The 17,780-nt window shown below is 36.0% G+C and overlaps 1 protein-coding gene across 3 annotated transcripts in view; it reads right to left on the bottom strand.

Moving 5' to 3' along the window:
* Positions 1-17,780, bottom strand: part of MRPS28 (mitochondrial ribosomal protein S28) — a 112,841-nt gene that overhangs the window by 16,096 nt on the left and 78,965 nt on the right. The window contains exon 3 of one of the 3 annotated variants that reach the window (XM_030795407.1): positions 6,228-6,277. The exons of the other annotated variants lie outside the window; for them this stretch is intronic. Coding sequence (XP_030651267.1) covers positions 6,228-6,277 — 50 coding nt within the window. The remainder of the gene's footprint in view (positions 1-6,227; positions 6,278-17,780) is intronic. 3 annotated transcript variants of the gene reach the window in all.

Genomic DNA, 17,780 nt, shown 5'->3' with positions numbered 1-17,780 from the left:
GAAGAGATGGTTGACTAGATATCTATGGTTCTTACAAAGTCTAAACCTTCATGAACATATTAGTTCAATCTCTAATTCAGCAACCCCATCTAATTAGGGTTGATCTTAAGGTTTCCACCCTTTACTAATTTTTATAGTCTCCTTTCCCTTCCTGTCTGAATTTTATGTAAGCAATTAAAAGGCCATAAAAATTCATTCAATATTATATAACATAAAAGTTCTCGGAGAAGGGAGGGACGAACTAAAAAACATTCAATTTCAATCCTTAAAATTTACATTTTAACCTTAAAATACAGTTAACATCTAGGCTAACATCCAGTACAACATAGCTAATTGTTCTACTTCAAGTAAACCATATGGAAGACAAGGACAGATAATACTGGCAAGCCAATTAAAGAATACTCACCTTTGCTTTCTGGTGATTAGATTTATATATATGTTAAACATTTCACAACATAGTATTTATATTTAAACAAAAAAGCACTCCAAATTTACACAGACTGCTAAAATGTAAAGCATGTAAATCAGCACTTTCTAGTTTGTAACAAAACTTTATCTTAAATGAACAAGTGGGTTAAGAAACAACCTGATTAAAATATTTCGATAACAATTCTGAAAAACACTAGTTTAGCAATTATTTAAAAAAATGGTTCCATTTGAAAAGTGGATACAGTTTTAACTTTACAGTCACAAACTCTTTTGTTGAATTACATTAAATAAATTGGTTGTTAAAAACTAGTGCTTGCAAAAGTAATTCTAATGCCCAAGTATGGGACGGGCTCCATGACCACAAAACTATGCCAGCTCTACCTTTTAAATAGACTTTGCCAAAATGAGTGTGTTATTAGCCAGGCTTGGCTGAAACAATCCACTGCCCACAAAGCTACTTTAATGTACTGTCTCTATTGAAAATCACAGTAATCCAACAATACATTACGATACTTTCCCATCACTGCAGCAATTCCCACCACAGGCAACACTTTGTCTCCAACAAAGAAGCCTCACATTCTACGTCTGCAGAAACCCCAATCCTGACTAGTACTGTATGGCTGCCAAGAGGAACATCTGTGTGCTCAACAGTACACAAAACTGGCTCTTTTCTTTTTTTCTTTCTTTTCCTTTCTTTCTTCTTCTTTTTTATTTCCTAGACAATAAACTGTGTGATTGCTTGGTAAGGAAATGGTCTTTCATTCTCTTCCTCTTCCCTTTTATTTGTTTGTTTGTTTAACACAACAGTCAAACAACTACCTCTGCCATCCACCATTACTTTAAGGGCAAACCCTGAAAACACAGTAAAGTTTATTTTCAGATTTCATATAAGCTTAGATTTGTGATTAGCTGAAGAGTGTTGACTTTAAAGATGAAGACTCTTAAAGGCATATTAATAAAAAGGAGCTATCCAATTCTGAGAATAGTCTAGAATGTCTAAAACAAAACACTAAAAAATGGTAATATAATTCTTGAGAGTAAAGAAGTTATAAACTAAATGTTCCCTGTAGAATATTTACAATGTAAGCCAGTATTTCTATACAAATATTACATTTTTGTATTTTACACCAAGAAAGACTTTTCTGTTATGTTTACTCAAAGTAATAATTTTGCTTAAAGAAGTAAAAGAAATTGAGGCATAAGAGCCAAATGGACAAAGAGATGACTAGGAATTCACCAGAGAAAAATGACTTATAAACATTCAACCTTAATCTGCTCCCTAGACAAGAGAAAAAAAAATCCTCTAGTGCACTGATAATCACAAAAATGCAAATTAAATCCAGATACTTTTGCTATTAATATTAAATATAATATTAATTATAAAAAAAAATAGAGGGGCCAGGTGTGGCGGCTCATGCCTATAATCCAAGCACTTTAGGAGGTCAAAGTGGGAGGACTGCTTGAGGCCAGGAGTTTCAGATCAGCCTGGGCAACACAAAAAATTTAAAAATTAGCCAAGCATGATGGCATGCTCCTGCAGTCCCAGCTACTCGTGAGCTGAGGTGGGAGGATACTTTGAGCCCAGGAGTTCGAGTTCATACAGTGAGCTATGATTGTGCCACTGTACTCCAGCCTGGGTGACAGAGCAAGATCTTGTCTCAAAAAAATAAAAAATAAGATAAAAATAAAAATTAATAAACTAAAAACCTACCCATGTTTGCAAAGAAATGGGCTAGTTGAGATTTTAAATTAGCACTACCTTTCTAAAAGTGAATGATTTAGTAATATGAATGTTTTATACCAATTTGTCCGGAAATTCAGAAATTCTACTCATTGGATTTTATCCAACACAAGTAAAAAGAGATGGGCATAACAATGTTTACTGTACTTTATTTAAAACAGAAACAATTTAGAAACAACCTAACTATCCAACTATAGGGGATTGGTTAAATAAATTATGATGTCTCTACAAGGAATACTATACAACCAAAAGATGTTTAATATGTAACAAAATGTTCACTATATAGTTAATAGACAAAAATATTAGGTTACAAAATATGACGTATGATGGCAACCCTTTTAAAAAATCTGTGCTTGCTTAGAGAAAAGAAAAACATTACTAGTACTATCTCATGATGGTATCATAACGTATTTCTCTATTTTTTAATAAACAACCTCTTAGTTTTGTTTTTTTTGTTGTTTTTCTTTTTGAGACAGGAGTCTCACTCTGTTGCCCAGGCTGGGGTGCAGTGGTGCTATCCCAGTTAACTGCAACCTCTGCCTCCTGGGTTCAAGCGATTCTCCCACCTCGGCCTCCCAGGTAGCTGGGATTACAGGAACCTGCCACCATGCCCCGCTAATTTTTGTATTTTTAATAGAGACAGGGTTTCACCATGTTGGCCAGCCTGGTCTCAAACTCCTGACCTGAAGTGGTCCTCCCGCCTTGGCCTCCCAAAGGGCTGAGATTACAGGCGTGAGCCACCTCACCTGGCCACAAGCTCTTAGTTTTATAATGAGAAAAAACCCTGCATAATTGCCTCTTAGAACAGACAGGAATTTATTATCATTGAGGAAGTAAAGCATAACTCGTTTCTTCTCAAAAGTTACATTAATATTTTCCTAGGTTTTCAAAACTTGTTCCCTTGAAAACCATGTAAAATTTTACCAAAAAACTGTAATAAGAAACAAATAGGAAGACGTGGTCAGTACAATAATTTGAGGGACTGGGGGCAGGAAAATCTTAGATTTATCACTTTAAGTTGTAGTAGGCAACCACAAAATTACAGCTCAAGAAGTTTCATGAAGATATAGATATAGCTTAGTAATACTGATTTTCAATGCCTGAAAAAACACATCATATGAAATACACCTCTAATTTTCAGTAGGTTGAAACAATATAAACAACAAATAACTAAAATCTGTGTAATTGTGTGTGCTTTTGTGTGTGCAGTTATCAGTAGAAGTGGAATAAATAGAAAATAATGAAGTTTTAATTTTTTAAATCAAAGACAATGCAGACTTTCTTTTTACTTTTCATAGTGTGATACTACCTTACACCACCAAACTGGATTAGTAAGGAAATCACTTTCTGGTTTTATTTTTAAAGAATGAAAAGGTATTCCCTGATACTTTGTATATGTTTGTAAAGCAGCTGTTAAATAAATGAGAGACACAGGGCTGTACTCTATTAAGTGACACCAGCTCACTACATGGTATTTAAGAAGATTCACTGAAAAAGCAATAAAAAGTGTCCTGGTTTCTGATCTGGATTTCTCCTCACTGTACACAATCAGAGTTCATGTTATATTTTTAACGAAGTATTTTCCTAGAACCTGATTAATTCATCTTTTTTGGGGGGAAGTGTGTGTGCTCGCTGGTCTACAACCATTGTTCATAAATAAAACTTAAGGCAGAAGAGTAAACTTAGTATGTGAAGACCTGTCAACAAATAAGGCAACTTTTGAAGGATGCACAGATTCCTTCTGATTCAATTGCTGAATAAACATACTTCGGGAAAGTGCTCACCTATCAAGTGAAATCCAAGTGCTACATTAAAAAGACATAGGTGGGGGCATGCTCCTCCTATTTGCCACACATCATGTTTTGCACTTTACATGTTATTTCATTTCTTCTCACACAAACAACTTTAGAAGAAGCATTACTATCACCATTTTCCAAGTGAAAAACTTTCCCAAAGCCATAAAGCTAGTAAATAGTAGAGGTAGGATTCACACCCTGTTCTGATTGTGGGCTGTGCTTTTTTTTTTCAAACCATGCTATTGAATCAAGAAAAGTAGAAAAACTGAATGTTAAAATTAAGGTTTTAAAGCTCATTCTTTTTGGTAAAAAAATAAAATTGAGATACCTTATGGTTGAAGTTTTAGTAGGGAATGCCACCAGATTAAACAACAACAAAAAAGGACCTTACTGTTGCCAGTATTTTCCCTCCCCTCAAAGACACTGGCAAAGTGCATCTGTTTAGAGAAGGTTAGAGCCAAACCAAGTGTCCCACAGAAGAGCATCTGTACATAACGGAAAATTCTGTTGCAAGTCTGTCAAAAAGCTACCTTAGACTGTCAAATATACAGACCAAATTGCTTTCTAGAGAAGTTGGACTACAGGTTCAGTTTTATAAATGAGTTCTCTGTTGAGGGAACCCTGATTTGATCGAACAAACAAATGAAAAAGAAACACACAATTTTTACATACATTTACAAATATTATGTAAACATTTAACATAAAATCTACAGATGGGGGATTCCTTGGATGTGCTGAGCTGGCTACGGAAGTGAGAGGAAGGTGACAGCTTCGCTTCTAGTTTCTATCAATATTCACTAGCAATCACAGTTTCAGAGATACCTACTGAAAGATCAGGGCAGAGGTTCTCTCCAAACACCTTAAGACTGGGTTTAGTTACCTCACCCAACTTTCACTAATGATTTTCATCCTTCCCTTCAGAATTATTTTGCTCACATTGAAAAAACATCTCTAGTGGTCACATCACATTCTTACTCATTTGAAAGCAAGACCAACACTCCTTTGACAAAGTCATTGCTTGCCAGGGAGCACACTGATTCCTTAAGTCTCATTATGGTGCAGTAATGCAATCAAACATTTTCTAAGTCATCAATCAGCCCATTATTTAATCCTTTACTGGCATAGTGGTTTTAAAGCAGAAAATACACCTAGTTAGCGTTGCCTATAACATACATACTTCCTTGCCTTTTTAAGGTCATTATAAATATAACTGCATTTTAAATTTTACTGCACAAGCCATACTGTGATTAAAAAAAAAAAAAAAAACAAACAAATCAGCCTGGTCTCAATCATCCATTAAGAAAAATCTACTATTAAATATTCCAATACAGAAATTTCTTTTAAAGAGTGTAATTTTTAGTTTTCTGGTCTGTTTCCACAATGTACTTGCCTCCCTAGTACTTGCCTCAATTTCCGATATGGTTTTTAGAAGAAAACCACTTCTAATCTCCTCTTAGCTGAGAAGCCAAATAATCTTAGTAAGAAATATATGTTGGCCGGGCACAGTGGCTCACACCTGTAATCCCAGCACTTTGGGAGGCCAAGGCGGGCGGATCACGAGGTCAGGAGATGGAGACCATCCTAGCTAACATGGTGAAACCCCCGTCTCTACTAAAAATACAAAAAATTAGCCAGGCATGGTGGCAGGCGCCTGTAGTCCCAGCTACTCGGGAGGCTGAGGCAGGAGAATGGCATGAACCCAGGAGGCGGAGCTTGCAGTGAGCTGAGATCACACCACTGCACTCCAGCCTGGGCAAGCGACAGAGCAAGACTCCATCTCAAAAAAAAAAAAAAAAAAAAGAAATATAATCAATAAGGGCTGATGAAGCTCTTTACGAGGGCTAGAAGCAATGTTTCTTCATTTTTCACATTTGAAGTACCCGGGGGATGTGTTGAAAGCGGATTTCTGGGCCTCATCCCCAGATATTCCGATTACTTACATTAGGGGTAAGATTAATGAATTGCATATTGAGCAAAAATCTCTGGTAAGAAGATATTAGGTTTTAAAACAGGTTTCATGGCCACTGCTTTCAAACTCCATATTATTTTCAGGTTCTCTGCTCTGTTCTGGAGAGCTGTTATTATAGGATTCTTATCCTAGATAAATGAGGCATTATTGTACATATCATCTGGTCCTTTGGTTTAAAATTCATTAAACATTTTTCATAATGCATTTGCGAGTGAAGTGAACTCCTTTACTGTTCCAGGAAATGAACTATGGTAAGGGCTGGTAGGAAATGATTTTTAAAAGTTTCACTTACCAAATTTGTTTCTGACATTAGTCTTACAGGCTGGGGTATAAATTCCAAATCTGGAAAGAACAAATGATTAAGAAGTTCTGCCTTTATTGCACAGCAAAAGAAACTACACAGCAGAATCTTTCTTTTTTCACCATCTCCAAAGGTGGCTTGTAGCTTTCCCACAGTATCCGGTTGCTGTCTAGGTACACACACAACCTAGGTGATAACTCACTTAGATTTAAACTACTTTTTTCAAAGCCAACTTTTCCAAACAATGCATCATCTACATTTTAAATGCTGGGTGAAATTCTACCACCACTCCCGAAAAAAGGGACAAGGAGGTGTATTGTACTAGACAAAAGAAATGGAGAAAAGTATTGACAGAACAAGCAATCTATAGTACCCCTGGGGTAGAAAGCACTGTTAAAAGAGTTTTCTCACACATGAAAAAGCAATGAAGCATGCAACATTGATTTTTATTTCATTATTTTTTGGACCTAGGTATTGAAATACCTAAAAGGAAGCCATCATTTAAAAATAATTATAATCCCTTTTTCCCACCAATAGACAAACTAGTGATATAAGCCTATGCTTAAGAATTAAAGCACTTGGGAGCCCCAGGCAGGAGGATCACTTGAGGCCAGCAGTTTGAAACCTGCCTGGGCAACACAGCAAGACCATGTCTCTAAACAAAATTAAAAATAAATACATAAATAAAACTAAAATTTTAAATCAGATTAGTGAGACTCCAGTCTCAACTCTAGGAAAGATCTGTCTTTAAGAAAAGGTGAGACATATAATCTTAATCATTTGAAAGGATATATGAAAATTCTCAAAACTTCTAGACCTTCCTTGATTCCAAATGTGGTATTGTAACATCTGGATCCATTCATTGCTCAGTCTCCTGCTATTATTCCAGATCACCAACTGAAGAAAGTGCTCCAAATGGCAAAAAGATGTAACTATTATTCTCGATATTCTCTGTATATAACATTTTGTGTTGTACAATCTTAAAGCCAGACAGAGATCTTCAGCTCATTTCCCCTACTTAAATAATTATTGATAAGAAAGACATCTGCAGAACAAAGTATAGTATAAGAATTATATTCTCAGAGGCCTCTGAGAAGTCACATCGTCAAATTTCCTGCCCCTAGTCCTTCTCAATCAACATGCTGCTTATAATGAAAGAGTTCTTTCAAGATTTTATGCTCAATTATTTTTTAGTCAAATTAGCTAGCACGAACTAATGAGCTGGAAGTGAATTTGAGAAGTTCGGTTTTAAATGCTGAAAGGTTTAATTCACTCTCAAAGACAAAATCAGTTGCAATGAAAGAGAAAACTGTTTCAACAATTTATTTAGATCTAAAGAGAAGGTAGGTATGTATATTTTCCACTGCATTATCCATCATAAGAATTTATGACAAATACTGTAAATTAGGGAGAAAAGGATTAAGATGAAAAAAATGGTTTTTTATGTTCATGCTCATACTACTGATTACTGTGACCAGTTGCTGTGAAAGGTAAAGCATAGTATGTGCATTTAACTTAACTTAATATAGTCAGATGGTAAGGGAATTTGTTGATGAGGTTAAGGAAGCTAAATAAGATAAGGCACCTGGAGATCTGAGACTCAACTTAGATCCCCTAGTGGCATACAAAGTCTCTTACTGAGGGGACAAGACAACTGAACACAATAAACTTAAAACTGCAGGGTAAAAAAAGAACACTTCTGACTTGCTCAAGCAGGTTCACTGCAATATTTTAGTTCAAGAGGAAAGTGGAATAATAGATGGCAACCAGGACTGCACTGACTCTCCACTGCTGATCCAGGCTGCATTCAAGGGAATGATCCATTTGGAAGCAGCACAGTACTTTGGGGTGAAAATAAAGTCACAATTTCAAGAGATTCAAAAATTGTCATTAACATAAAACAGTGCTTTATAGCTACCTCAAGATGGCTGTTTCAAGAACTATGTTCGAAATGAAGCCATGATGACATCTCTGGGATTTTGAAGGTGACTCTCAAAATCTCAGAATTTTATCCCCAAATTTCTGACTAAATGACCCAACTTCAGGCAATATCTGTATCCATGTGATTCCATAAAACTAGCTTATTTCATGACATTTCTATAAATAAAGCTGAGAAGACCAATTCTAGAAGTCTGGAGTCAGAGTTGTTATGGGTCAGTGTGAATTTACCCAACAGTTCTTATGAATACCAGTGTTTTCATTGACTTGATCACAGTTGATCTCTGGGAAATGGTAGATTACTATTTGTGCACTTTTATCATTTAAAGTTAACTAAACTGGTCTTGAGATTGCTTTTTAAATATTAAATAAAAATTAAATATTTTAAAATTCTCTAACAGGCTATTACAACTATAGCTAAAATAAGAAAAAAATTCATGTTGTCTACAGATAAAAGAAATTTTGAATATGTGGCCCAAAGAAGGGGAAACTCTAAAAAATAAAAAACAAATTTAAAAAAAGGTTGAAGCAAACTCAGTCAAAACTACTTCAATATCCTTCCATTAATTAATTACATGTTTAGGAGGAATCAATCATTGTATTTCACTCCAAGTGGTCAGGATCTAAGATTAAAAGACCGCCTCCCCACTGCCTTTTCATACTTCTGTTAAGTTTTGTTGTTAATACCAAGAGCTCTTCCCCCAGCTGTGAAGTCAGTCCAGCAGCTGCATTAGCAAACCATGCCAATCCTACACCAATATATGAAGACAGCTGCCTTGCCTGTCCTTACAGATGAAAGAAGAGTGCTAAAAGCCTAGAAAAATCTTTAGTACTGGCAATGGCTATGAAGGCAGCTGCTTGCCTGTCATACTTCAGAGTATGCTATGTGACAATAGCTACAAGAGCTGAAGAATGAATACAACTAATTTCTAACAGTAAAACATTATATTTCCAAATTGTTTTCATCACAAAATATTGCATTGTTTTTGATACTTTTAGTTTTAGATTCCTCAGCATTCTACACACAGAAGCAAAACCTTACTCCTATGTAAACAATCCTGATTTGTAGTTTCAGTAAATTAAGCAATAAAGAATCTTGAAGATTTGTGCTCCAAAATTCAAGTCACAAACAGCAAAGTTGATTTTCTAACATGAGCACTGTTATAATGTTTTTATATTAAACACTGTTATAACGTTTTAATGTGTTTTTACTTCAGAATAATCTGAAACTCATACCAGGATACAACTGAATTTGAAGAGGATAGTAATTTGATGAAACTAACAATTGCAAGCAAGAGTGTTTCTGTTTCAATAAAATGCCCCTCCCCTCTCTGCATACATTCAATATGAATTCAAAGTCTATATAGAGTTTATAAGCAGAATTGATATTAATATTTCCCTTTTAGGAAATGTTTTTACATTAACCAAAAAAACTGACTATACTTAATGATCAAGATGCCTGCAATTTACTCTGAAATAGTTCAAATATACCAGTGTGATAGTGTGATGTGAGCAAAAAAAACAAAGACACAATATAGGGAATAGTTCATTTTAGCCATAATAAAAATCCACATTCCATATTTGGCCACTATAAGTGCCACTACTATTTGTATTTCAACAGATAACTGACCCTTTGCTAATCATCATATTGAATATCGGAAAAAATTTCATTGGGGAAAACAGTGGGCTATAACTACAATAATGAATATTAAAAATGGGGTTCCATTTGTGAAATAAAAAGCATTTGAGAAATATGATCTGGTTAAAAAGTATTTTAAAGATCTGACTCATCCTTTCAGAATCCAGTGGAGCATGGATGTTTTTTCCTTATGGATGATGCCTTCCTTTAAGCTGAATATTCCAATATCCCACTGTGATATGTGGAAGCTCTGTTTGCCTATTGCAGGCTATGAAGGAAGCAGAATTCTCCCTCACATGACCTCTTTCCTGCAAGGTGGTGGTCAGAGCCTGTCTTAGGACTAAAGGATGGGCTTTCCTCAGGTTACGAGAACTCCCTGTGCCTGCTTATTAATATTTAGTTAATACATTTCTATATGGTATGTCTATATGTGCAGCAAAATTTGGTCTGAGATTTGCTTTCATGAGACCTTAAAATGAGGTTGTTAAGAAATAGCTAGTCCTTATCTTTTTCAAATTTCTTTGGAGGCTACCATTATCTACCAAAAAGAACCCAAGAGTAGGGCACAGCCACACTGACTTAGGTCAATGTGGTAGTAGTAAGATATGCATTGAACACTTAAGAATAATTCTATTTAAAGCTATAATTTTTCTTTCTTTCTTTTTTTTTTTTTTTGAAACAAGGTCTCACTCTGTCACACAGGCTGGAATGCAGTGGCACAATCTCATCTCACTGCAACCTCTACCCGCCTCCACCCCCAGCTCAAGCAATCTTCCCATCTCAGCTTCCTGAGTAGCTGGGACCACAGGTATGCACCACAATGCCCAGCTACTTTTTTTGTATTTTTAGTAGAGACGGGATCTCGCCATGTTGTCCAGGCTAGTCTCGAATTCCTGAACTCAAGCAATCTGTCCACCTCCGCCTCCCAAAGTGCTGGGATTACAGGCGTGAGCCACCACAACCAGCCTAAAGCTGTAATTTTTCTAAACACAAAACTTCAAATTCAACATATGACTATTACTATCAAGAAGCATTTTAAAATATCAAGTTAGAATGATCTACGTAGGAACATATGACTTTACATGCAATACATAAAACCTAAGTTTCAATAAAGCCAGTACGTAATTTTGGAAAGTCCTGGTAACCTAGTCACATGAAAAGCCTTTGGATATGTGTTATAATTTATTAGGGAAAATATGCATATATAATAACTATATAGAGAGAACAACCAAAGGGATGCACCACAAGGCAGTGTATTTATAAATATAAATTTACTTCCTAAAATCCCTGGGCAATAGAACTGACAAGAATAAACAGCCCTGCAACAAACCGCAGTACACATAGGCACCAGATGATAGAGACAGCATTTTACATTTGTGGAAAAAAAGAAGATATATTCAACAAATCAAAAAAGAAGATATATATGGCCGGGCGCGGTGGCTCATGCCTGTAATCCCAGCACTTTGGGAGGCCGAGGCAGGCGGATCACGAGGTCAGGAGATCGAGACCATCCTGGCTAACACGGTGAAACCCTGTCTCTACTAAAAATACAAAAAATTAGCTGGGCGAGATGGCGGGCGCCTGTAGTCCCAGCTACTCGGGAGGCTGAGGCAGGAGAATGGCGTGAACCCCGGGGGACGGAGCCTGCAGTGAGCCGAGATCGCGCCACTGCACTCCAGCCTGGGCGACAGCGAGACTCCCTCTCAAAAAAAAAAAAAAAAAGAAGATATATTCAACAAATCACATTGGGAAAACTGGCTTTACATCCAGAAGAAAGAGATTAGACTGCCATAGCAAACCATATGTAACATAAGCTGTATAATGGGTACAGTTTCCTTTTGGGGTAATGAAAATGTTCTAAAACTGGACAGTGGTGATGGTTGCAAAACATTTTGAAAATACTAATGTCACTGAATTTAAAATGGCAGAAATGGTAAGTTTTATGTTATATGTATTTTACCACAATAAAAACAATACGTGGCAGATATGTTACAGAAATTAATATTTATTTTCATAAATGTAAAACCTCATTAACTGTTAACATAATGAATTACTTCAAAATTTTCAAAACTGTATAGGAAGAAAATGTATAATCTAAAAAGTTATGAGAAAATAAAAGGGTAAGCAAGCCCATTCAAGTAATCCTGTGCAAATTGGGATAAAAACAACTAATATTTACTGAGCATTTAATATGTGCCAAATACTATTTTAAGTTGTTATTCTAGATATTAATCCATTTAGTCCTCACAACAACCCTATAAGGTACATACTGTAAAGAAAGAGACTGCTGAGAAATCCTAAAAACCACTAAAATCAAATTTGTGTTAGGGACCAATCCAAAAAAACTAACATAATTTCAAGACCAATTTTTGCAAGGTCCTTAAGATGTAAACCTAAAAACCCTCCTTGATCTCAATGCCCCATATAAAATACCAACTCCATTGCTTACTATTTTCTAAATATTTCATGAACCCATTCCTTCCTTTATATCCCATCAATGCCACTGCCCAAAGCTAAATAATCAAAATGTCACATCTTGACTATGGCAATAATCTGTTATCTCTCTTCTGGGCTCATCTCATCCTTCTAAAAATCATCCATCTGATAATCAGTACTCTTAAATCACTATTAATATGTATATACTTGAAGTAAAGAAGAAATAGATGCTGTAACATATGCTTTTTTCTTGTATGTACTAATGAAAGTACAAACAACCCTCCTAGCCAAAATAGTCTGATTTATTTAATTGGAATCCAATTTAATGTTCACTCTGAGGTTTAAAATCTTATAGAAAAAGAATCAATTTGCCAAAATTAGAGCTAGTTATTAAAAACATCGCCCACAACATATTAAAACACATATTCTCTGTTCAAGATAGCTTACTTGGGGAAAAAAAAATCTCTAGAATGCAACAAATAAACCATTATATTTACAATTATTATCTCTGAGTGGTAGGATTTTGTTCTTTTCGCTCCTGTGTGATTTCTAAATTTTCTAACGTAATTTCTAAATTTTCCTAACCTTTTCAGTATGGAAAAAAACGCTTCTCAGCAAGTCATTAATTCTAGGTTTGCAAAATGATTATTTTTCTAACTAAAATAACAAGCGTTCGTATTTTATAAAGAATCATTGCAATTTAAGATTTCAGAATGTTCCCTAAGAATTAAAAATCAGCTTAATAGACAAAAAAGAAAATCAGTAACTTGGTAGTCTTATACTATAATAACAAAAAGTTACACTGTAGCCACTATATTTAGAAAACATAAGAAATAAGAAGCAAATACAAATTGGAAAGAGGTATGTTTTTCATTGTTTACAGATGGTGATCGTCTCCTTGGAAAATCCAAAATAATCAAAGTAATAACAAATCATAAATGTAGTGAGGTGACTGGATACAAAACTCACAAAAATCCAACAGTCTTCATATACACAAGCAAAAATTAGTACGAAGATGCAGTAAAATACAGACAACACTGGCAATAACAACAACAATGAAAAGATAAAAAGACCTTAAAATAAACATAAAATATGTGCAAGAGCTTCATGGAAACCAACCAAAAAGCCCTGTAAAGCTCTGATCTATATTGGCACCTTTCCATATGCTAATACCATACTGTATTGTTACAATTTTACAGTATGTATTGAAATCAGGTAAGAAACAATATTGTTTTGGATATTTTAGGCCTTTTACCTTTTCATATGAAATTTAAAATCAACTTACCAATTTCTTTTTTAAAAACCTACTATGATTTTGACTGAGATTACATTAAATCTATAGACTAATATGGAGAAAGCTGACATCTTAACAATACTGATTCCTTCTAATCATCTCTCCATTGACTTAGCTCTTGTTTAATTTCCTGTTGTATTTTGTAGTTTTCAGCACTTACATATCTTTTCTTAAATATATTAAGTATTTTTTTTTTTGAGATGGAGTCTCACTCTGTCACCCAGGCTGGAGTGCAGTGGCGCAATCTCAGGTCACTGCAAGCTCCGCCTTCCGGGTTCACACCATTCTCCTGCCTCAGCCTCCCAGAATAGCTGGGACTACAGGCGCCCACCACTATGCCTGGCTAATTTTTTTTTTGTATTTTTAGTAGAGACAGGGTTTCACCGTGTTAGCCAGGATGGTCTCGATCTCCTGACCTCATGATCCGCCCACCTCGGCCTCCCAAAGTGCTGGGATTACAGGCATGAGCCACCGCGCCCGGCCTATATTAAGTATTTCTATGCTATTATATATAGTTTTAAATTTTTCTTTTCTTCTTTTTTTTTTTTTTTTTTTTTTTTTGAGATGGAGTCTCACTCTATCACCCAGGCTGGAGTGCAGTGACGCAATCACGGCTCACTGCAACCTCCACCTCCTGGGTTCAGGCGAATCTCCTGCCTCAGCCTCCTGAGTAACTAGCGCTACAGATGTGCACCCCAATGAATGGCTAATTTTATGTATTTTTAGTAGAGATGGGGTTTTGCCATGTTGGCCAGGCTGGTCTCGAACTTGACCTGAAGGAATCCACCCACCTTGGCCTCCCAAAGTGCTGGGATTACAAGTGTGAGCCACCGCGCCCAGTCAAATTTTTCATTTTTTAATAGTTTATGCTTTGTATGTAGATATACGTTTGTTTTTTATACTGGCTGTGTATCCCTAAACTCTGTTAAATATACTTTTAGTTCTAATAAGTTTTTGCAGCCATCTGCATATGAAGACTGTTCCACTTCTTCCTTTCTAATCTGTGTACCTTTTATTACTTTTTCTTGCCTTACAACTCTAGCTATGACATCCAGTATAATGTAGAGTAAAAAGTTAAAAAGAATGGACATCCATGCCTTATTTCTGATTTTAGAAAATATCAAGCCTTTCACAGCTGAGTTTGATGTTAATTTTAAGTTTTTTTTTTAAATGACCTCAATCAGCTTAAAGGAGTTCTCTTCTATTCCTAGTTTGCTGAATTGTTTCTCATGAATGAACACGGAATTTTGTTCGGTGCTTTTTCTGCTTTCCTGATCATATGGATTTTTCTATATTAATATGATGAATTATACTGATTTTTTTTCACAAGTTAAACCAAACTTACACTGCCAGGATAAACTGCACTTTGGTCATGATGTATTATACATTTTTCAAAAGCTATTTCTTGATTGTTATCATTTTGTTAAAGACTCCTGCATCCATGTTCATAAGGTGTATTGGTCTACAGCTCTCTTTTCTTGTGACACCTTTGATACTGATTCCTGATATTTACTTTCTGTTATCATTATGAGTCAGTAAAGAGTGGGAAATTGAGTGGGATGGTGTGTGTTTACTCCTGTTTGACAATTATTCATAGAGTAAAAAAATTACATTAATGATTCAGTGTAGCTCAGTCTCTTTCACAGGTCTTCTGCTTTTAAAACTAATCTGTGGCTCGGTGCCTTAGCTCACACCTGTAATCCCAACACTTTGGGAGGCCAAGGCAGGTGGATCACAAGGTCAGGAGCTCAAGACCAGCCTGGCAAGATGGTGAAACCCGCTCTCTAAGAAAAACACAAAAAATTAGCCAGGCGCTGTGGTAGGCGCCTGTAATCCCAGCTACTTGGGAGGCTAAAGCAGGAGAATCGCTTGAACTCAGGCGGCAGAGGTTGCAGTGAGCCGAGATCGCGCCACTGCACTCCAGCCTGGGCAACAGAGTGAGACTCTGTCTCAAAAAACAAACAAACAAACAAAAAACGAATCTGCTTTTGGGCGAAGCCTAGTATTTAAGAAAATATAATGGTGGGTGACAGGATCATTCCCATTAAGCAACATTTTAAGGCCCTGTTTTTGCTTCCAGCATTCAATCAAACTACAAGAACTTGCATTCTACCTTTCCAGATATCTCCTATAATCAGGTATTATGTAGTATAATTAATATGTACATTACAGTTCCCGGTATATCTACATGAGTTCATAATAATTGTTGTTTTCCTCATATGACAGAAAAAAATAACTTTTTTTAGATGTCAATTTGTTGATGAAAAATGATTTGTCAATGAACACCAAGTCTCTGAAACAGGACAAAGGGAGGCTCAATTAATGAAATCACCAACTAAAAATAAAATATTGGATGTGATTATAAAATTTGAGTAGTGTTTCTGTATTTCATCTTCTATATCCCTTTCCTCAACTCCAAGAGGACAACTAAAAAGGTTTTCATTACTTTAAATAAACTTTTCTTCCCTAGAACAAATATATCATGAATAATATTTGTGTTGTATTATTAGTTAGAAAAATCACTAAGCTATATTTCAGGTCATATTCAGAAAAAGTAAAGAAAAACACATGAAAATATAAAAATAAACACAAAAAGCTCCCAAACAAACAAAAAACCCTAGCTTCCTCCCTAGTTTCTAAATTTAGATTGCAGGGAATTTCTAGATAACTAGTAAAACAAAATATTCATTAAAAGTCAAAAGTATTCTCTTGCATATCGATAAAGCAAATGCTTAACTAATTTTTTCTTTCTTTTGTTTTTTTGGTGGTGGTGATCTTTAAGAAGTTTGGCATAAACAGTAACCAAGTCTTTGGACTTCAACGCATTCTCTAGCAGCCTTTCTCAACTGGGGTTCAGCCAAAGAATTTAACCCCATAGAAAATGATTTGAATGACTCTATTCTCAATTCTCCCAGGAATGAGTAAGTTAATTCATTAAATATTTATTAATTCATTAAATATACTTTAGGATACTAGGGTATAATTCTCTAGATGAGCCTTTGTTGAGAAAGGCTGCATGATGATTCTTTCAATGACATAGGTAATACAGTAAGATTTTAAACTGTAACACACACACACACACACACACACACACACATAAGCACAACTATGAAATGCCTTTGGATAGATGACTAGAAATAAAAATAATTCCATAACATTCTAAAAGCATCTTTATCAATATAGCTAATTTAATGAATAAATGTTATTTGCCATCTGAAGTAAAACTTTGAGTTTCAGAGCTTTACTTTACATCACACCAGCTGAACTTTAAGATGTTCAGGACAAGTCTTAACCAATATCAAATGAATAAATTTCTGCTGCTATTCCTCCTGGAGTCAGACATGAAGTCAGTCAATGTGAAGTCAGAGCATATGCCCTGTAGCTTTCACTTTAGGACTCATATTCCAAACCACTGTATTTTCTCTGGTCATGGTATCTATAGCAGATATTGTTGATTCCCAACCTAATATCTACCACTCCCCGCCACCTCCATTTCCTTCTTCCTGGCATGCCCCATTTTATTCAGATAGCCACCCTGATATTTTTCAGGAGAGGCTGGCTGCAGTCCTAAACCCAGGGAAAGAATAAATATGTGACCGGTGCAGTCACGTGGGGCCTCATGCACAGAAGGGCACAGTGCTTGGGTTTATTAATCTGTGGTCACTGACTTGAAACTCTTAATAATTTTATCCTTGCATCTGAGTTTGTAAGTGAAGTAGGATGGGACAATGGCGCATGCACCCAGGGCTTGTTAGTCTAGGCTCACACATGGTCCCGATCCCTCAAGGACAGGTTCTCAGCCACCAGGTTAGGAGATGGGCATTACTCTGTAGAATCTCACTGCAAAGGGAGAAGATGGCCATTCTATCCCCAAACTGATGGTGCCAAGGTGTGTTATAAGGGCAAACCAGTGAGAGCCTCTTGCCCATCCATCATCTAGGTGCCTCTGTGCATCCTGGCACACAGGCAGCAATTCCTCGGGTTGTCCTCCACTGTGGGTTGAGACGGTGGGCCCATGACAAAGGAAGATTAACTTCCCTACCCCTATCTTGGGCCCTGAGTTTTCATTTTGCACTGGGCCCTGGGAATTATGCAGCCTGCCCTGGCAGATCTTGATAAGTCTGAATCAATCATGTGCTCTCACCCTCATTAATGACTGCTTCGCAACTCGGCATGTGATGTAATTCTGGCCAACAGTATATGGAGGAATGCAGAGAAACTTCTACAAGAATTTTCT

Source organism: Nomascus leucogenys, chromosome 16 (genome assembly GCF_006542625.1).
Source record: "Nomascus leucogenys isolate Asia chromosome 16, Asia_NLE_v1, whole genome shotgun sequence".
Taxonomy (NCBI): domain Eukaryota; kingdom Metazoa; phylum Chordata; class Mammalia; order Primates; family Hylobatidae; genus Nomascus; species Nomascus leucogenys.
The sequence above is the reverse complement of the archived record's forward strand: the minus strand, read 5'-3'. Positions and strand labels throughout refer to the sequence as shown.